Here is a 21957-nt window from a genome sequence, read left to right on the forward strand (position 1 = left end):
GTCCCGCCAGGTCACCCCAATTCCATCTCCCACTCCCTGGGGCCTTATTTCCCAAGGCGAGGGATGGAGGGGGCATTACCTCCCGGACCGCACCCCACACCCTCCCCCAGGGGCTCTGGACTTCGCGATCTTTCCAGCGGGAGGGGAGCAACGGGATGGAACTGCTCCCGGGCGTTCTCCGGCGCGAGTTCGCGCACTCGGTCAGCCCCGGGGACCGACGGCAGAGCGCCGTGGAGGAGGAGGAGGGCGCGGGGTGGGTGTGCGCGCAGGCGGGCGCGGTGAACTTTCTGCCCATCCCCGGGCGGGGATGTGTGTGTGGGGTGTGGGGTGTGAGCTAAGGGGGAAGCAGGGAGGGAAGGGGGGCGAGCTGGGCCGGAGGGGGTGGGGGTCGCGAGGCGTGGACCGTGCACGGGTGGGGAACCCGTCTTTGTGCCCAGACGCCTGGTGTGGGTGGGTGTGTGGGTGGGTGGGAGGGCGGGTGGGGAAATGCACCCGAGGTGGCGGGGGGCGAGGGGAAGGAGTGGACGGTGGACTGCGGGCTAATTGGCTGAAGACATTTTGCCAGCGCTGGAAAAGGTCGTTGAAGGAGTTCGCTGCACAGTACAAAAAAGAGAGGGAGGGGGGGAAGAGAGAGAGAGCGAGCGAGAGCCGGGCATGCGCACAGCGAGGATGCCATATTGGAATGAGGCTGTAGTGGGAGCTGGAGGAGCCGGGCGGGCGCGCGAGGGAGGAGGAGGCGGCGGCGGCGGCGGCGGCGGGTCGGGCGCGAGCGAGCGGGCGAGGGCGAGCGAGCGGGAGAGCGAGCGAGCGAGGCCCCGCGTCCTCTCGCACCGCACCCGAAGCCGGGGGGAGGGGGAAGCCGAGGGCCGGACAAACTTCCCCAGGTAAGAAGGACGGATCCGGCGGGCCGGCCGCGCTCCCTCCGGCCCCGCAGGTTGAGTGCGCCGGGTCCACGGCTTTTTCTTTTCTTTTTCCAGCTTGGGGGGGGGTGATAAATAAATAAAAGGGGAATCCTGAAGTAGCTGGGGGGGGGGTGGAACTGGGGTGAGGGAGCTCGGGGACGGAAGGAAGAGAAGGGCCGGAGCGGAGGGCTGGCGACGGAAGCCCCGCACTTGCAGGCAGCCCCAAACTCCTCTCTGCGCTCGGGGTTGTCAGGCTCGTCCCCCCGCCCCCCTGCTTTTGCATTTCCCGGGTCCCCTCCCCTCCCCCTCCCCCAGAGTCTTCCTGCCGCTGCCCCGCCCGGCCCGGGTCGCCCGTCGGTCCGGGAGTTGCCAAGTGCCCTCCCTCCCCCGCGTGTCCGCGGCTTTTCCTCCCGCCGCCCATCGCCCTCTTGTTTATTACTATTTTTGATGATGATGATGATTTTTTAATGCACGCGTCGTAGAGACGCGGCCGCCCGGGCTACCTGACCCTGCGCTCCCGCGGCTGTTTCCAGCGCTGGGGCGCGGGGTGTGGGGGGGTGTCTCCTTCCCGGGTGTGGAGGTTTGGGGTGCAGAAGGTGGAGGCGGGGGGAGGCGATGATCGCAGACAAGTTGGAAGGGTGTGTGTGTGTGTGTGTGTGTAATCGCTCGGTCGTCGGGGGGACTCTCTCCCCCTGGAAACCTTTGCCCGGGCGGCCGACCCGGCGCGGTCAGGAGTAGTTTGGGCGCGTTCAAGAAGCATCTTTGCTTTTCCGTCTCCGTCGTTGTTTCTTTTTCTCCTGTCTCCCCTCCAGCTTCAAAGTAGCACCCCGTCGCCGCCGGCCCCTCGCCCCGGAGCTCCTTTCGGAATCCCGAACCGGATGGAGCCCCGGAGTTGGTTTTTTATTTTCTTCTCCCCCCCCCCCCTGTGTGGGGCGTGTGTCTCGCGGAAGCCCTCCGGAGAAGCCGCGGTGGCCACTGCCGGCTGTTATTTGGGGATCCTACCCCGCCCCGGGGGGCGTCCCGAGGCTGGGGTGGGGTGGGTGGCTCGCCGCACTAGGGGAGGCCGGGGGCGGGGAGGCGGTCCCAGCGGGGCGGCCGGACCCCGAGCCCAGCGCCCGGTCCGCGCACTCGCGCCGCCTCGGATGCGCAACTGCAGCGGAGGCGGCGGCTCCAGACCCCGCGCCGCTTCCAACATGGCGGGCTGAGGTGGCTTTGAAAAAACTGCCAATCGAGGTTTCTGAGGTGGGAAAAAACCCCGGCGAGGGGGCCACGCCTCACCTTCCACTCCCTCTGGTAACTGCGGGCGCCGATGTAGCGAATTAAGTGGGGGAAAAACAAAAGAGAGAGACGGCGCGACCTGTCCTAGTTTTTTTTTCCCTTTCCTTTCCTTTTCATTTCTTTCCCAAGATCGGTGTGTGTGTGTGTGTGTGTGTGTGTGAAGTCCATTGCTGGAGAAGGTTCGAGGTGCAACGTGGGTGCTTCCGGCCCCGGACTAGGGCAGCCAAGCAAAACTGCCCGCCATGCCTGTGATCGGTGTGCACGCCCGTGTGTGCAGTTGTGTGTGTGTGGGGGGGTGTTGAGCGATCCCTCCCGTGTGTGTGTGTGCGTGTGCGCGCGCGCGCGCCTCGAGGCCAGACCCGGCCACGACGTGACGTGACACGTGGTGCAGCACACACGAGGGCCCAGGGAACGATTTATTTCGGTTTTCTAGAAGAGCCTGTTTTCTCTCTCTTCCGTGGTGGCCCGAGGTGGATGGAGCGCGGAAGAGGTTTATTTAAAATAAAAAAAAAAAGAGTTAAAACTGTCCAGGGTCCCGGGTGCCCGCCGCCGCCAGTCGTCCGTGCGATTTGAGGTGTGGGAAGAGATTTGGGGTGTGTTGGGCTTCTGCTTCTCTTCGTCCCCCACAGTGGTGGGAGGTCGAGGGGGGGGGAATCTGGTGCAAGGTCAAAGGCACGGGTCGGTTACTTTGGGGCTTCGCGCTGTAGGACGGTGGGGGATGGGGTCCGCATGGGGTGTGTGTGCGGACGTCCAGGGTGGGTCAGGTCGGGTACCCCGAGGGCGCGGGCGGGGCTGTACGCGGGAGTAAAGTGGCTGGCGAAGGACCCGGGAGACCAAATTAGGAGCCAGTTATGGGGAACCTTCGCGAAAGATGCAACCCGAGCTCGAAGTCCCCCAGAATGCTGGGACCGCAGCGCGGCTCGGAACGGGTCCCCGACAGGGGTCGCCCGTGTCAAGAACGCAGCAGCCTCGCGGGAAAGACCCCGGGAGGGGGGGGAGGGTCCCCGCTGAGGGCACGTTCTTGGGGAGTAGAGGGGAGCTTCCCAAGCCAGCGGATTTCGGGGCGCAGCGATCAAGTGTCGGGGTGCATTTTGAAAACACCGGCCTGGAGAGATCGCGTTGGCCAGGTCTGGAGTGACCGCGGCCACGGGGCCTCTGGGCCCGAGGGGGGCTTGACGGCGGTCGCTCGAGACGGGAGCCGTGCCGTCGGAAGGTCGGATCCCCTGGCCGGGTCCCGTGTTGGGGGCCAGGGGGTGTGGGGATGGGAGGCCCCGCCGCAGTGCCAAGAGCTGGGGACACCCGGACCCCTCCGCGATCGGCTCCCCCTCCCACTCCGCCCGGGGCGGAGTGCGCGGCCCGGCCGGGGCCTGGCGGCCCGCGTGTCGGAGCGTCCTCGGGGTCGGGCTCCCTGCGGGACCCCCGAGCCCCTCCCATCGCCCTTCTGAAGTCGCCTAGACCAGGGCACGATTCACCCAGACGTCTAGAAAACGCACGATTTTTCTTTTTCCTCGCCTCGGGTTGTTCCTGGGAAGGGCAGCGAGCTAGCGTCCTGTCACTTACAAAGAACATTCCACAGGGTTCTCGAGGGGCTCAAGTTTGCCTTGCGGGCCGCGGGCAGGGGACGCGGAGGCCGTGGGGAGTCTGGCGGACCACCGCCCCAGCCCATGCACCAGCAGAATTTAGGGTGCATTTGTGATTGGGGGGGGCTAATCATCTCCACGCGTAAAAATTGAAATCGGGGCGCGGAGGGTGGCCGTGCCGGGCGGTGGCTCCTGCCCAGGGTTTAGGGGTGCTTCTTCTTGATGGCCATTCGCGTCGGGCCGGAGTAGTCCCGAGGTGACGCCTGGAAGCCCGGAGCATTGTCCCCAAACTTCTGGCTATCCCGTAGTTTCGCTTTCGTAATTTTCGGGGTCTTTGGGATTGTAGAGGAGTTGGATGGGATCCCAGGAAGGGACAAGGAACGTTTTTATTCCTTTGTGCGGTGGGGTGACTTTCTCGTCCCCCAACCCGAGCATCCCCGCGTTGCCTTCCTCCGCCTCGTTGCTCCGGGCCGGAATTTGGGGATCCGAGTCCCCCGCGCGCCGTCCCCTGAACCCACATTTGGGATGTTTGGGCTTCGCGCTCAGCCCACTGGCGCGAAAGGACCTTTCACCAGGGTCCACCCGGCTTAGATCCGCTGACCCCCCTCCGCCCCCAACCCTTCACCCCCACACCTACTGAGGAACCAACTGACCGGTCAGCACCTGAGAAAAATGGACCCAGGTTCCAAGGTCAGAGGAAAAGCTACAAGTTAAAGCGTTAAAAGCGGCCTCCTTTCCTAGGGAAGCAGTTGTAGGTAGGCCAGGGAAAGAGATTGAGCAGGCAGGAGGAGAGAGAAGAGGAGGGAAGGAGAGAGGGGAGGGGAGGCCTTGGTGCTCAGTAGGAACTGTGCTTTGAGGTTGGAGATCTGCTGCTTTTCCCCTAGTAAGCATTAAACTTGCACACACTACTTCCTCTGGGCTATAAATAAATACCATCTCAGATCTTTATCTTAGCTGATTGCTATGATCTAGCAGCCTGCGGGGGGTGGGGGGGAAGAAATATATGCATTTCCCAAAGCCTCTAGGCCACCACCGAAGTTTTCACTGCCAACTAGACTCTGCTCAGTGGCCAAGGGTCTGGAAGTCCTTGATCCCAAGGAAAAGAGGCAGCCGCCCGGTGTAGGTGTATACGTGTGGGCTGCTTAGTGATGGCTAACCTTGTTCTGCCCTGGAGACCTATTTCCCATGGCCAGTTAGGGTACTGGTGCCTAATATGTCAAACAGGCAATCTGCCTGGATATGACTTTTCACTTAAGGTGGAGTAATTGCTCAGAGAGATGTTTTCCTCTTCTAGTGTTCTTGCAGAAATTAAGGGTCATTAAAAAAGCAACAACAACCCTTTCTAGGTGGAAATGACTAGCTCTATGTTCTTGACATTATCGAAAAGGGAGAGTGGGGACCTGACTCACTCCTTCCTTCCTTCCTTCCTTCCTTCCTTCCTTCCTTCCTTCCTTCCTTCCTTGCCTGCCTCCTTCCTTCCTTCCTTGCCTGCCTGCCTGCCTCCTTCCTTCCTTCCTTGCCTGCCTGCCTCCTTCCTTCCTTCCTTCTTTTCTCTCTTCTCTTTTTTCCCTTGTTTCCTCATCTCTTTTCTCCTTTCTTCACTCTTCTTCCCTTCTCTCCCCTCCTTTTTTTCTTAATCGTAAGTCTTCCCTCCCCTTCTTTTTCCCTCCCTTCTTCCTTCTCTCCCTCCCTCCCTTCCCTTCTTTTAAATGATGAGGCTCTTCTGGAAATTTGGATGCAAATGGAATCACTTTTTGGCTGTTCTAGCTGAGGTGGTATTTTTCACTTCCTCCACCAGCCAATGAACCAAAGGACCTGAGAGCAAGTACTGTGACTGGACCACAGGAGTGTAGCTTTGAGCATCAGCACTCAAGATTCCCTTTAGTGGCTACTGGGTGTTTTGGTGAGTTTAAGAAGTCTACACAAGGAAAATTCATAGCTGCCAGGGCCTACACTTTTAAATCTAGAATTTTTTTGTGAGGATATCAGAGTTGAAGAACTCTCTTCCTCCAGCCCCCTCCCCCCTCAAATTGCACAAAAAAAGACACTGTGGAATTCAGGTGCTCCCCAAGTCTGGTATGATAAGTTGGGACAATATTCTCTTTTTATATTTGACCTTTGTGAAATTTTGAGAGTTCATCCATCAACTAGTACAGAGGTTCTAAGAAATTTTTTAAAGGAACTCAGAAGTTTTTGTGCCAAAGTAATACTGAGATTTGTAGTTCAAGATAATTTTTTAAAAAATTGTATCTTTAAGTAGTTGTACTAAGGAGTTACCATCTCACAAAGCAGTTTATGAATACAATGTATCTTGATCAGTGTCACCCCTTGTTCTCACCTGCCCCTCCCCCAGCCCTTCCCTCAGTCTTCCTAATTTTGTAGGATACACACTGAATTCTTGACTGCATTGTAAACCCGCCCCCCCCCCATTTCTCTTCATCTACCACTTTCCCTTTAATCCCACCTCACTTCTGGTGTTTACTGCTTCCTGGTGTTTACTTTGTTGAACTTTCACTGTTCTGAGGAATGACACTATTTGAGATCTTCCTTGAATCTACCATATTTCAGATAATGTATTTGTATATACTTGAATCCCACCCAATGTATTTACTTACAAATTCGTAAGTTAAATCTAGCTTTTGTAATGTAAGAGAAAACATGCATCCTTTGTCTTCCTGGGTCTGACTTACAGAACATTTTTTCCAGGTCTTTCCATTTCTTTACAAATGATACAATATCATTCTTCCTAATGGATGAGTAAAATTGCATTTTGTATATATATATATATATATCACATTTTCTTGAGTCATTTGTCCATTGAGGGGCATCTGGGCTGATTTCATGCTTTAGTTATGGGCTGGTATTGGGGCTTGAACTCACCCTTGTGCTTTTGCTCACAGCTGGCACTCTGTTCCTTGAACCATGCTTCCAGTTTCTGGCTTTTTGTTGGTTAACTGGGGATAAGAGTCTCTTGGATTTTCTGCCTAGATTGACTTTGAATCTGAAAAAAAAGTCTTCAGAAAAATAATTTTGTGACTGAAATAAATGTTGATCGTGTTTAAAATAGTGTAAACAAGATACTTAAAAGCACTCTGGTGTAAATAAAAAAATGATACTCTGGTTAGGCGTTATGTATAACAAAGAACAATGTTTGACAGAAGCTTATAAAATAAAGTTCTCAGGGACTGGTTTTGACTCCTAAGTTCAGTCGTGTTCCCAAAGATGCCACAAACATGGCAGCAGGTTAGCACTGCTCTTCTGATTGGCCTGTGGAGAGTTGTAACAAGTTACAGTATTTTACCACACACTGGCTATTAGAATCCCTCCTTGTGTCCTTGAGAAGAGCCTTTCCTTCACTTGATAAGACCGATGTTTTCAACACTGGCTAAAGAATCTATTGTGCTTTTCTGTTTCTTTCTTCCCCCTGAGTTCCTGAAAAAGTTAAATAGAAATGACACATTTTAGTAGACACTGGGCAACTTGTTAAAGCATCTGCTGACTTCTGCCATGTGGGCAGTCATGTCAGGCATTGTGATTGGAGGAGAGAGGTGTGGAGCACGTGGGAGGTTTTAATCCAGGGGAATTTTCTCTTGCAGTTTTATTGGCTGGGATAAAGATAGTAAAGGGTACTACCTTTCTGCTTCCTGTTCAATTTAGCAGGATTTTTATTTTTTCATTTCAATCAAGAAGCAAACTGTTTACAAGAGTCTGAAATGCCTAGTGCAAGTTTGAAACAAGGGCTCCTTTTAAGTATAATTTAAATGAGTGCTCAGGGTGTGTGTGTGTGTGTGTGTGTGTGTGTGTGTGTGTGTGTGTCTGTCTGTCTGTGTCTGTGTCTGTGTCTGTGTGTCTGTATGCATATGCATATGCATGTATGCATGCATGCTGGGGCTTTAACTCAGGGCCTGAGTGCTGTCCCTGAACTTTATTGCTCAAGACTAATGCTCTACCACTTGAATCACAGTTCAGGTGTTTAACTAGAGATAAGAATCACACTGATTTTTTTCCTGCTCAGGCTGACTTCAAACTGCAGTCCTCAGATCTCAGCTTCCTGAGTAGCTAGGATTACAGGTGTGAGCCATTGGTGCTCATTTTAACATAACATATTTGGATTGGTGACTCTGGAGATGAACAAGAATGGATTGTGGATTAATCTGATTGGAAATGATTTGTTTACTTAAACTACTTTAACAAATAAAAAATGACAGATTTGTTTGAGCTCTAGCCTTTCCTCAAAGCCCAGGTTAGACCCACCTCCTGTGAAACTTTGTGATCCAGGCTAGACCATTGCTGAACGTCACCGTCTCTGAATCTTTCTTGTTTTCTATACTGAGTGCTGCCTTCCTCCTTTACCATATACACTGTACATATGCACAGCAAACCTTTTTTATTCAAGGCTGGCACTCTACCACTTGCACACTTCAAATTCCAGCCTTTTGCTGGTTAATTGGAGATTAAGAGTCTCATGGACTTTTCTGCTTGGTCTGCCTGTGGAACATAATTCTCAGATCTCAGTCTCCTGACTAGCTTGGATTACAGGGATGAACCACCAGCACCAGGATACACCAAGTTTTAACCAGGAGGGACAGTGAGTTAGAGGTTTCCAACACACTTCCTCTGTTTTTCAGTGAGAACCAGGTAGGCCAGGACTCCTGCTGATGAGTCCTGAGTGGTATCCTGTAAGCTCAGATCTTCTGCTGTCTCTTGCAAAGGCATGCACGTTTTTCAAGTTCTTCCCTAAGTAAAATAAATTAATGTGTCTTTATTTCCTTTGCACAACTTTCAGTTTACTCTGAGTGAATGTCTGTTCTCATACATTTAAGAAATGTAATTTATAAAATTTGAGGTATATTTACTTTTACGGCTGAAAAACATCTGGGCATGGTAGTGTGGCTTATAATACCAACTACTTGGTTGTCAGAGATTTTAAGGATCCCACTGGGCTACTTTTCTAAGCCCTGTGACTCAGTCCGGTGTGATGCTTCTTCAGCTAAGCAGAGTGGCTTTGGGAAGACGCTCTAGTGCTGAGGTTTGGATGTACTTGGTAAAGACTTTGTCACCAGCCTGTGGCTCCAATGGGAGGTAGTGGGAGCTCTAAGAAGCATGGCCTAGAGGAAGAACGTTACATGAGGGGTAGGAGAGTAGGGGGAAGGATATTGGGACTCTGGTCCTTTCTGATGTGCCTGTGACTTCCTGGGTGCTATGAAGTAAGGTTGTCTTTGTCTCTGCCTCTCACTCCCTCCCAAGGTACTCTGCCTCACCCCAGGCCCAGAGCAACCCAGGGAGCCGCTGAAAAAGCTCTGACACAGTGAGCCACCATAAACCTCTCCTCCTTTTCAATTGAGTGTCTCATGTGTCTTGTGACATGAATGAAAGGTGACTGACAAAATCTAGCTAAGCTTGATTTTGTGAAACCATTGAATCCTGTTTATTGGCATTTCGGTAAGAAATCCTCTTTGCAAAACAAAACAAAAAACAAAACCTAAACCCTAATTTTAGAGAAACCAACCTTCCTTTTTCTGTATTTAAATTACTTTGCGGAAACATGTATGTGTTCTAGTACACCCTAGATAGATATCCTTGGTCTGAAGAGTTCCTTTTATCTTTTTAACAACCCGCACAAAACCTCCTTTTCAGGAAGCAGTGGTTTTCAACGTGTAGAACCTGGACTGGCAGCATCAGCCTTGCCAGTACACGTGTAAAAATGCAGACAGCCGGATACCCAGCCAGATTTAGGGATTCAGAAACTTTGGGAGGGGAGAGATTCCCAGCAGTCTTTGCTTCTAGAAGCCCTCCAGGAGAACCTCAGTGAGATTACAGCTGGCTCTCCCCCTCTCTTTAGGGGTTAGGCTCATGCTGTGAGCCCCCTGGAGATGAGATGGTTTACAAGGCGCTCCCTAGCTTGGGCACCAGTGGCTCACGCCTATAATCCTAGTTACTCAGCAGGCCAAGATCTGAGGATCAAGGTTCAAAGCCAGCAGGGGCAGAAAAGTCCATGAGACTCTTATCTTCAAAAAACTACTCAGAAAAAGCTGGAAGTGGTGCTGTAGTTCAAGTGGTAGAGCCCAAAGAGGCCCTGAGTTCAAGCCCCACAACCTACTAAAACAAGAAAAAGATAGAAAAAAAGTGCTCGGAATTTGTAGCACATATTTGCTAGGATGTAGGATTGGCTTGGAATCAGCTACCCAGGATTGGAGTGGTATCAACCAAGGGAGACATGGTTAACATTACTCTTAGCTCTGTAGTGATGTGGACAGAACTTGAAGTCTCAGAACCAGATTTCCTTCATCTTTTGCTTCACCAATTCATGGTGGCTCCTGGGGGTGAATGGCAAAGGTGTGCCCCTCCCCCCTGCAGACCACTGCATGAGTCCTGAAAGCCCTGCGCTGGCTAGAGCTTAGGGATTCCATCACATCTGATGGCCGGTGAGTCTGGAAAATGTCTCTTTCAGTTAGCTGGTGATTCCTTATGATCACATAGGAGAAAATGGGCCTGGGGGAACAATTAACAGTCTCTAACCTTGTTTGTTTGTTTATGCTATTACTGGGGCCTGAACTCAGAGTCTTGTAGTCTTTTTTTTTTTTTTAATTTTTGCTTCATTGTTTGTACTCTACCACTTGAACTACACCTACACCTCCACTTTGGGCTTTTTGTTGCTTCATGGGAGATTAGAGTTACACAGGTTTGTCTGCTTGGGCTGACTTTGATCTAGGATCTGCAGACATCAGCCTGCTGAGAAGGCTAGGATTACAGGCATGAGCCACCAGTGCTCAGCATTTAACCATAGCAATTTCTATAGTTTCTGGGTATTTTCAGAGATATTTTGCTCCTTAAAATGTGATGTTAAATTGGTTAGAGAATGGGGTTCCAAGACTTGGAGAAGTCATTCCTCTAGAAGCTTAAATGACCCTCATGTTTGATGATTGCTTAACTAAGGGATATTTGAACAGTAGTTATAGCTTGTGTTTTATGCACTGAAGCATAGTGTAGAGTAGAATGTGGTATCTGGTAAAGACAGGCAATGAGGTAGGAGTGGTTGTTAACTGGGATGGGGAAAAGAGGCTGATAAGCTCTGAGGAGCAATTCACAATATAAGCACCAGTCCCTCCTGTGTTAGAAAAGTTAAACATGAAATTTGAAATCCTAAAAACGGGCAACTCAGAGCCTGGGAGAATGTTTTATGAATATTAGTTTTAGAAGAAAGGTAGCAAATGAATAGATTTAACTGCGTTGAAAGAAAAGCTTTAAAACAAAACACCAACATTCTTTATGTCAGGAGCAACCACTCAGGGGACAGTTAGGAAAACCAGTTTTGTGAGATCAAATATCACGCTCTTAAACGTCCATCAAACTTACTAATAGAATTAAGTACAGAAGGGATCCCAAAGAGGCACCGGAGGACAGTTACATATTGTAGAGGCTGGCTGTGTTTTGAGTATCAAATTGAAAGTGGATGGAGAAAAGATCCTGTAGACATAAGTCATGTAATGTGCACATTTCTTTTTGGACAATGTCACTCCGCCCCTCACTCTCTCCCAGTTTTTACCCTTCCATCTCCACCCACATGTTGCATACATATACATATATATGTAATACTTTTCTTAATTGGGGAAAGTGATATATTTCTTGCTGACACGTTCATACTTGCATACTATGTGCTTCAATCCCAATTGTCTCCTTCACCCTCTCTTGTCCTCATTCTTCTTTCTGGTGGTTAGTAGTCCTTCAGTAGTTCTCTTAGTTTTATCTCTTTAAAAAAAATTCTAGATTATGAGTAGGAAAGAAAAGAGTGATATTTGTCTTTCTGAGTCTGGCTTAATAATTCTGCTTAATATGAGAATCTCCAGTTCCACCCATTTTCCTGCTGATGACATATTTTGTTCTTTATGGCTGATCAGTACTTCAGTTTGTACACAAATGCCATATTTTCTTTATCTGCTCATTTGCTGATGGGCACCTGGGCTGATTCCATTATTTTTTAGCTGTATAGTTTTGGTCCTATAATTTAACTTCTCGGATTCCACATGAAAGAAGCAGTGGAAATACAGGATTTATGTCTGGGAATGATGACCACAGCACTGTTTATAATGGTGGGAAAAATAAACCCTAACAGCTGAATGATTAGAAATTATGCATAAAAAGTATGCAACTATTTCAAGTAATGTTCTCAAAGAATTTTCATGACGAAAGGAAGTTTTTTTAATGTAATGTTGGATGAACAATGGATTAGAGTTCTTAATTCTCCATGAACTTAAGAAAAAAAAAGCACAAAGAAGACATCAGAAGACATTATACCTATGGAAGTAGTTTTCTGTAGGTATTAAGGTTACAAGTTATTTTAAATTTATTGTATAATTGATTCCCCTGGATTTCTGTCAGGATTGTATCTTGTATAAGAAAGAAAAAAGTAAACATTGTTGAAAAAGTATGACACATCATTTTCCAAAAACAAGTAAATTTTTCCAAGCACCTGGGTAGTTTCTGTTTGGAATACCTTTTTTCCTTACAAGAAAGATAGGGAATTTGACTCTGCCAATGAGTCAGTTGTTTTTCTGTTTCTCTTGTGACCCTTGAGTTCCATTTAAAATGGTTGATTCAGTGCATTTAAATCAATGCTCACATCTCCAGTCCGATATTACCTTTCTGTAGTGTGTGGTTTGGCACTAGGGATTAAGACTTGAACCACTGAAGAGCCATAGCAACTTTTCTATCCTTATGAGCAGAAGTTATTAGTTGTTTTTAGTTCCCATGACTCTCTGCTGTTCACATATTTGCTGTTGTGAATCTCTCAGGGGAGAAATGCATGTTAGGACCCCAAATCTGTGTCTTGTTAGAGAGAGCTGCAGCGGTTCCCTGTTGATTGCCTCCCATCTTCCTTCCTTCTCCTAGCCAACTTCTTTACCAGTTGGATAATTGCCATAGAAACTACTGGTACTTGATGGCAGATGTATTAATAGTTACATTCCTGGGCTTTTATTTTTCTTCATTGTGCTTGAATCCACTTTTCAGGTGACATCCCACTTTGTTCAATGTATAAATGAATAAGACACAGAAATAATCTTAGTAGGACACATATAACTTAGTTTCTGAGATGACTTCCCCTAGGAAATTGTATTGATGTAAGAAAAATTGCAGCACATTGAATAAAAACCTCGTACATTAGGAAGCTTGCCATGAATCATATGTGGAATATTAGAGGGAAACTCAATCTCCTTTTGAAGTTTGTTAGGTCTTAAAATTCCTGTGTTCTCTTTTAACTAGCTTGGCATTATTAAATTAAAAGTTTGGAGAGAGCCAAGGACGGGTGGTTATTTAGGACACATTCCAAGTTCTCCAGTACGGCCTACCAATGCAGGGGTCCGCCTGGCCTGCCCAGTGCAGCAGCCGCTAGCCATGTATAGCCATTTACGTTTAAAGTAACAAAAACTAAAATTCAAGTCCTTAATTGAATTCACTCACTATATCTCATGTACCCAGTATTCACATGGGTCTAGTCGTTACCATTCTGTGCCAGGTCCAACTACAGAAGATTCCAGTGGCCACTGCTGGACTAGGGCTTTTCAGAATAGCCAGTGGGACCCTGATGGTTTCTGATTGGTTTTTGAATCCTATCCAATGAACTTTCTTACCTAGTCACTTCCTCCCTAACAAAGATTAGCTTAGTCTGTGCTAAAATTAGTTATATTCTGCAAATACATGCCAGATGAAGGAAGGAAACAGGGTCGAGTCAGGAGTAGAAAATGCTTACTAGGTGAAATTTGATTCGGAGAAATGGTTACACCTCGATGGAGGAAATATATAATTGAAATGGAAAGTATATAGTAGATTGAGAGCATTTTAGCGTTGAAACATTTGACTGTGTCATAATCAAGCCTTATTTAATGCATGAAAAAATGTGAGGAACAGAGGTTGAGTCATTTGTTTACGTCAAAGAGCTAGATGGGGTCTGCTTACTCTAAGTTACAGCCCCAAACTGCTGACTAGGTTCAGCACTGTTCTCTGGCATACCAGTTGTAGAGAGGAGAAGAGCTTATTGTTGTGTAGTGTACTTGAGACACAAATCACATTACTTGTTGCACAAACCAGGAAGTTACCATGCCCAGGTTATGTGTCCTTGTGAAAAAAAGATCTTGCTTACATTAACAGACACTTTTACTTACTCGGAAATATACTTCCTTTAAAAAAAATAGCTATCTGGGGGTTAGGATATTCTTGTTAGGTAAAAGGGTTTAATTTTAATTTATTTATTTATTTATTTTTTTAAAGTTTATTCAGCGCCACTTCCGGCTTTTCTTTCCTTTTTGCTTATGTGGTGGTGAGGAATCGAACCCAGGGCCTCAGGCATGCAAGGCAAGCACTCTACCACTGAGCCACCTTCTCAGCCCAAGGGTTTAATTTTTAAAATACCCTGGATAGTTGTGTGTGTGTGTGTGTGAGAGAGAGAGAGAGAGAGAGAGAGAGAGAGAGAGAGAGAAAGCAAATAGGATTTCTGTGAAATGATATGTCCTTCCCATATTTAATGTGTTTCCCCTCAGAACTGTCTATTTTGATAGGCTCCATTAGATGCTGAAACCTAGCTGTGGAAAGCCTAGTAAATTATCCTGGCATTTGTGACCACATGCTGGGAAAAGATGGCATTTTGGTAGAATTATTTCCTCTGTGTTCTGTTGATTATACCTTTAAGTACCTCTTGAGCTCATTTCCTTGGTTCCTTCTTTACTTAGTACCGGCCCTCCCCTTTACTCAGCTTCCATCCAGCCTTGCTCTCCTCCTTGCATTCTACACTCTGCTACAGGATGTCTGCCTGCATCTTAAAGCATGGCACTTACTTTCCCTTGTGTGATCTATGTGTGTATGCCAACCCTAGGGCTTAAACTCAGTGCCTGGATGCTGCCCCTGAGCTTTTTCTGTTCTCTCAAGGCTGGTGCTCTACCACTTAAGCCACAGCTCCACTTCCAGCTTTTTGATGGTTAATTGGAGCCCAGACTGGCTTTGAACACCATGGTCCTCAGATTTTAGCCTCCTGAGTAGCCACCAGTGTCTGGCCCTTGTATGATTTTAAGCAATCTGAAGGATCCATTTTCAACCTCAGACCCTGCCTTTTTGCTCATGGATCTCTGATTTTCTGGGACAGCCTCAATTTAATTTTTTTTTGCATCACTGATGTTGACTTGTGCCATTCAGACCATATGCCCTCATTTTTGCTGTAGTAAATACTGTCATCTGTGCTCAGAGTGTGTTGGATGAATGAAAGAGAGTCTATTTTTTTTCAGGTTTATGTCTTTGAATGTCATCCTATTTGGTTATTCATGAACTTATCTTCCCAGTGGCAAAATGCTTAGATTTGTGGTTAATGAACCAGTCAAGGTGTTTTTATAAAAACATATATAATTTCTTTTCTTATTTTGTATCTGGATCAAGAAATAGCTTTGTACCTCCACACTGTGTCTGGCATAATACTTTACATGCAACAGGTAGGTAGTCAAATAAGTGCCACCTTCCTGTGCTGGGTACCTGATCCATTTCTATTTTTCCTTGGTTGCTTTTTTTTTTTTTGACTTTTTTTTATTGTGAAAATACTGTACAGAGGGGTTATAATTACATGGGCAAGATAATGAGTACATTTCTTATCAAACATTGTAGCCTCCTCCTTTGTTTCCCCTTCCCATCCCTTTCCATTCCCCCTCCCCACGTCACCAAAGTTGTAAAGTTCATTTTCGACATAACAACTTGTACATCTCATTGTTGCAATGGGTCCACCTGTATCCCTATTTAAACAATTTTTCCCCTTCCCCCCCCCCCACACAAATTATACCGACATCAAATACAGTGAAAGCAGGGGTTATACTGTGGGGGAAGGACATACAAAGCAACAAAGAAATAATCTTATAAATGTGTTAGAAACAATCGCACGGAAGAAAAAAAACATTTGAATATATATCTTAGGGTTCATTTTCCCTTACATCAACTTATCTGACCTTTTCTGCTTGACTCATATACTAGATATTGCAAATAAGGGAAACCATGAGACCTATGTTTCTTTGGGCCTGGCTTACTTAATATAATTTTTAACACGCCTTTCCATTTCCTAACAAAGGGGTAGTGTCATTCTTTCTGATGGAGGCATAGAATTCCATTGGGTATATTCCTTGTTGGCTTTTGGCAACCTTTTCAACCCTTACTGTGGCACAGCACAAATGACTAACAATATTTTATGAACCTTCAATTTGGACAAAATTTCCCAGTGTTTGCTATGAAGGGCAATTAAATGTCACCAAAGAGGTAGAGGTCTGCATGTGTGTGTGTATTTTAAGATAATTTTCCACTATGTGAGCCACACAATAGTCAGTTGATAAGTTGATATATATATATATATATATATATATATATATATATATATATACCATATTATTTCTTCTCTTCATCTGTCCTTGCTATTTATTTCTTATTTTTTGGACTGATAGTAGGGCTTGAACTCAGGGCCTGGGTACTGTCTCCTAGCTTTTTTTTTTTTGTTCAAGGTTGGCATTCTACCACTTGAACTATTTCTCCACTTCTGGCTGTGTGTGTGTGTGTGTGTGTGTGTGTGTGTGTGTAGTTAATTAGAGATAAAAGTCTTACAGGCTTTTTTGCCCAGGCTGGTTTTGAACCATGATCCTTAGATATCAGCCTCCCGAGTAGCTTAAATTACAGGAATGAGCCACTCACACTCAGTTCTGTGCTTGCTCTTTGTGGACTTAAACTTTTTCAAGCTTGTAAAATGAAAGAGACAATGAAATAAGTGGAAGACTTCACACCACCACAGGGACATGGAGTGGCTGATGGTTGGCAGTGATTGCTCTTGGTATCTCATGGGTTCCCACTTAAGCCTCCTGGGAGAACCACCAGGAATTTTCAGCTCTTCTCCCAGTCATATGAGAAAGTAAGTGGAGAAGGACAGTGTGTTGTGGGAGAAGTCTTCTAATTCATAAAGCACACAAGTGCGGAGACTGTCACTGGTTTGGGTACTAGTTCACCCATGATGCATAAGGGCTTCTTCCGCGATCAAGATACCAAGTGTTGGTATCTGTTCGGGAGGGGTGCCGAGGTTGAGGAGGGCTTGCTCCTTCTCAGCATGGAGAGAGAGACAGAGGGGATTTGTCCCATGTAACCATGGTGACTGAGATGTAAGTTCTACTTATCCTGGAAAATCATGTCCATATAGGTGGTGTTGTCGACCTTGAGAAAGTTTCTGCTTTTGCTGTGCAATGACCTTGGTTGTTGACCTTGCATAGAGATGCACTTGTCTTTATTCCTGGTATTTTCTATTGCCAACATTACCTTTTGCTTAAATGCTATACTGAATTGATAGCAACTCTTTGAGAGCATAATGTTACTACAGGAGAGTTTAGAAATGAGTGTATATGGCTTCATATTATTCAAGTGCTCTCGTGTTTACTCTTGGCTGCAGGATGAACTAAGGGAAGAAGATAGTCACTTCTCAGACATGGAGAGCAGTCGGTCCATTTTCAACATGCAAGATTCTTCATCTTCATCTTTGGAAAAGCATGTCAGCTCAGCCAATGGAAATGGAGATCTTGATTCAGGTATGACTTTGCTTGCTTAGTTCTTCTGGACGTAGAAATGTTCAGGAAACAGTGGAGATTTTTTTACTCGACCTCACATACTGCCTGTCCCTGGGATTTGCTGTTTTGTCTAAGCAGTGTATGTGCCTGTACCATGGCTTGGCTGGTGTTCTATCACTTGGGCAATGCCTCGAGAACTGCTTTTTTTTGCTTATTATTTTGATGAGTGTTCCAGGGATTTTTTTTTTATGTCCACACTGGCTTTAACCTCCATCCTCTAGATCTCAGCCTACTGAGTAGCTTGGATTACAGATGTGAACTACTGGCCTGTATTTCTGAACTATGCCATGCACATAGTCCATGACTATATCGTTTTCAATGATGTGTTTTCAGAATGGCCTAAAAGCTAGCTATGTCTTATTATTAGCCTTCCATTTTCATGCAGCTACAATATATCTCTGTAGCTTAAGTCGATTGTGAAATTTGTTGATGATAATCTGCTGTCAGGAAATTGTTTGTCCTGATGTTTCCTTGAGAACGAGTTCATAGATGGAAAGTTTGAGACGGAGACTATTATCCCCTGGGGGATTTTACGCCACAGCCCATCAGGTTCTCACCTGGAGACTTTTCTGTGCTTTTGTATGGTAGATGGTCCACTCTTTCTAAATAAGTCTAAATTATCCTTATGACCCAGGTTTGTTTCTAGCAATGTGACTCATCTGTCTTCTCTCCTTAGAATTTGCATACGTTTTCCTGTGGCCAGGAGACTGTTGGGATGGGGCTTATTTATTTATTTAGTCCATCAGTCATTTATTTTTATGATGCTGGGGTTTGACCTCAGGATCTTGACCTTGCATGGCAGGCAGTCTACTGTTGAGCTACACCTCTAACCCTTCTTTGTATTGGTAAGTTTTGAGAAAGGGACTTCATGCCATGGCATGTGACTGGACTGCAGTCTATTTTTAGCATACCATCTGTGATACTGTGCCCAGCTCCTTCCGTGTAGACTGTTTTAAGGGGCTGACACGATCCTCCCAATTTCAGCCTTTTGGGAAGCTAGTATTACAGGTGTATCCTGTCATGTTCACCTGTGGGTTGAGAAATGGTCTTGTGAACTGTTCTGTCCAGGCTGGCCTCAAACTGTGATCTACTCATTCTTAGCCTCCCAGGTCGTGAACAATCTGGTGCCCAGAATATGGGCTAGAAATGGTTGAGCAGGCTTTAAAGCTTCACTTCGTTCTCAAAATCCACATCTTCCAGATTTAAGCATTTGGACTATTGACCACATGATCAAGTATGATTCCTTGAGTTGTCTATTATTATTTTCTTCACTTGTTGGCATATAAAATATTTTCAGTTCTGGAATCAGTTTTTGGATATTTGGTTCTGGGGTCTACCAGGAGCCATGCAGACAGAGACTGAATGCTCAGGGTCTTTTCCTGGAAGAGACTTCAGGATCAACTGTCCAAGAGAAGGAAAATTTAGTGTTCTTTAGTGGATTCTCTATGGATTTGAAAATTACGGATGATCATGTCCATGTGTGAGTTCGGACAGATCCTCAATATTTTGAATTCTTTATACGTATTTACTCTCTTAACTCTATTTTTTTTGTTCTGGTCCTGGGACTTGAACTTAGGGTCTGAGAGCTCTAACTTAGCATTTTATGCTGAAGTCCAGAGCTCTATGACTTGAGCAAAAGCTCTCACTTTTGGCTTTTTGCTGGTGAATCAGACTTAAGAATCTCACAGACTTTCCTACCTGGGCTGGTTTGAACCATGGTCCTCAGATCTCAGCTAGGATTATAAGCATGAGTCAGCAGCACCCAGCTTGTTTTTTATGGTTATTCCTCCACCCCCCGAGTGGTAGGGACAGTCATGCAGATCTTTGTGCTCTGATGAGATGATGAGATGATTGTTCTGGCCTCTGGTGTCTTCAGTGTGAGTTGGACCTTCAGGGCGGCCGATGGCTTGAGTTGCTTTGTGAGTTATTTACACTGGTATTCACAATTGCACAATTTTCTACTCCTTAGGATAGTATGAACTCTGAATGTTAGTATTGAAAAGAAGATCTAATCTCTTCTTCCTGTCTCTTCCTGCATTTAGAAAGCACTTAGAAGCTGGTCACTCACTGGTGGTGGCTCATGCCTATAGTCCTAGCTACTGGGGTTCAAAGCCAGCCCGGGCAAGAAAGAAATGGAAATGGAACAGTGGTGCAAATGGTTGAATACAGTCTTTGAGCACAAAAGTTCAGGGACAACATGTAGGCCTGGTGTTCAAGCCCCAGATTGGCAAAAACAAACAAATAAAAATGAAAAAAAAAACCAACCAGCCCTCCCCCCACAACAAAATGAAACAAAACGCCCGCCTAGTACATAAGAATGCCTACTCAACACTGGGCACTGGTGGCTCACGGCTGTCGTCCTAGCTACACAGGAAGCTGAGATCCGAGGATTGCAGTTCAAAGCCAGCCCAGGCAGGAAAAGCTATGAAACTCTTACCTCCAATAAACCACCAGAAAACTGGAAGTGGCACTGTGGCTCAAGTGGTAGAGCGCTAGCCTTTGGCTGAAGAGCCGAGAGGTGGCGCTCAGGCCCAGGGTTCAAGCCCTATGACTGACCAAAAAAAAAAAAAAAAAGAAAAAAAAGAATGCTTATCCAGCAATTTTACCTGCCCATTCCCACTATCATTAAATAGTGGCTATAGGATTTAATATTCAGCCTTGCAAAATCAGTGTCATTTCAGATTAGAAAGTGGTGAAACCCAAGGTTTACCCAAGAGAAAGCATGAGTTTGTTTATAGCGTATTTCACATGGGCTCCAGCTTTTAATAAGGTATTTTCTTTTGAATGTTTATTACAGATCCACAGTGGATCACTGCAGCTCACAAGCACTCCAGCTTTCTTTCAAAACCGTGAAGTTTTCTTAGCATCTTTTCACAGTCAGGTTTCATGACGTCACAAGGGAAGTGCCTCCCAGTGGCTCAATTTATGGCGGAGGAAGATTGTCAGAGTTTCCTTGATAAAATGTTTATGGGTTTAAGAGGCTTATGAATCAGCTGTAAATATTTGCTCTGGGTTTATGGGACCTCTCCTCATAACATTGTGTGTGTTTATCTAATGCTCATTGAAATGTCTTTAGAGAATCGACTGCCTGGGGCTCCTAGGCCCAGAGAAGATTGTATGTGACACAGTATTTTGTAGATGTCTTTATTGTTCAAACAATGCAGTTCAAGTCACCAGTGGCCAGGCATACAGTTTTTCTTTTTCAAATTCCATTTTGCGTATGACTTTTGGGGGTACTTTATAAAGTCTTTCTTTAGGCCAAGGAAGGAATGACCAAAGTTAATGTCTTCCTGATTCCACTGGGGAGATACTGGGAGCTGTCTGATTTTTGTCTTGTCAAGCTGACTGAATAAATAAATGAGCCCCAAAGGAGACAGAGCTCGTTATATTGGGGAGGGGACTGGAAATGTCGTTTGTAGTGGCTTGAACTTTGGTTGAAACAACTTTTGGTGAAATTACAAGTAGTGTGAATTAGAATTTTACGAGGAATACAGAGCTACAACAAAAAGTCTCAGAGTCTCAGATTGAGGCCTTGTCCCCCATCTCCTTATCAGCCATGGTGATGAGGGCTGGGGCCTCTAAACTGAGGTATCAAGAGCAGCAGGCAGGGTCAGATGGCTCAGCCTAGATGTGAATGAACATTCTTTGGGGTGAGGGAGTGACTTGCTCAGGACCAGCTCCCATTCATTTTCAACAGCTGACATTCTCAGGGGGCTGCTGTGTGGTCGCTTCTTGCCTTCTCAGGCCAACGGCTGAGTTTCCTGCCTAGGTCTTCTTCCAGCTTAGCTTCTCTTCTTCATCATCCACAGCCTCTAGGGACTCTGCCCTCTCTTATCCCCCTCACGGTGGGTACTTGGATGATGGGTTCTGCCCCTGGCTTGTGTGTCTGGCCGAAGGATATTGGAATGCTTCCTAGCATAGAGTGACAGATGCACCAGGTTTGGTGGCCTGTCATCCCAGGTAGACAGAAGGTAGAGGTGGTGGTGGAGTTTCTGAGTTCTGATAGTAAGCTCAAAAGCCATGATTACTAAGAGCTCAGCTCTGCAGCCCACCCTCCACTGAGACTATTGCAGTAACATTGAGTCCCTCACCTTTCTGAGCTCCTGGTAGCTCTTCTGGGGATGTCCATCTGTCGTGTTTCTTGGAAGATTTGTGAGGCTGTGTGTGGTGCTCTTGACAGAGCGCAGACCTCAAATCTTATGATGGTGTCTGATTCTGACTGTGGGGTCCATGGGAAGACAGGGTGTGAGCCAGATGCGTGGCTGAGAAGAAGTTCTGGACAGGATCTGCACTAGGCTCCAGTCCTCCTTTGCTGTTTTGGCAAAGGCCCAGTGCTAACATCATGCCTCTCACCAGTGGACCAGACAGCAACTATGCTGAGAGATGTCCAGATGTGCTGCTCAGGGACAAAGTAGCACAGGGCTGACAGCTGCCGCCTGGCATGTATTTTAGAATATGACTGTATTTGCTTTGGGTGGCTTCCCTGTGTCCATGCAAGTCAAAACCCTACCATCATTTATCATTAGCTAGGGGATTAGGATCCACCATTAACTTTATTAATTAGTTATTAAT

At 46.5% G+C, this 21957-nt stretch overlaps 1 protein-coding gene across 2 annotated transcripts in view; it reads left to right on the forward strand.

Annotated features, from left to right (window-relative positions):
- Positions 1–15180: 15180 nt before the first annotated feature.
- Sfmbt2 (Scm-like with four mbt domains 2) overlaps positions 15181–21957 on the forward strand; it is a 136995-nt gene continuing 130218 nt past the window's right edge. For both annotated transcript variants that reach the window (XM_013009375.1, XM_013009376.1), the window contains exons 1-2: positions 15181–15234; positions 17211–17346. In XM_013009375.1, the coding sequence (XP_012864829.1) occupies positions 15226–15234; positions 17211–17346 (145 nt within the window). In that variant the 5' untranslated portion in view covers positions 15181–15225. The remainder of the gene's footprint in view (positions 15235–17210; positions 17347–21957) is intronic.

Source organism: Dipodomys ordii, unplaced genomic scaffold (genome assembly GCF_000151885.1).
Source record: "Dipodomys ordii isolate 6190 unplaced genomic scaffold, Dord_2.0 Scaffold9, whole genome shotgun sequence".
NCBI classification, from domain to species: Eukaryota; Metazoa; Chordata; class Mammalia; order Rodentia; family Heteromyidae; genus Dipodomys; species Dipodomys ordii.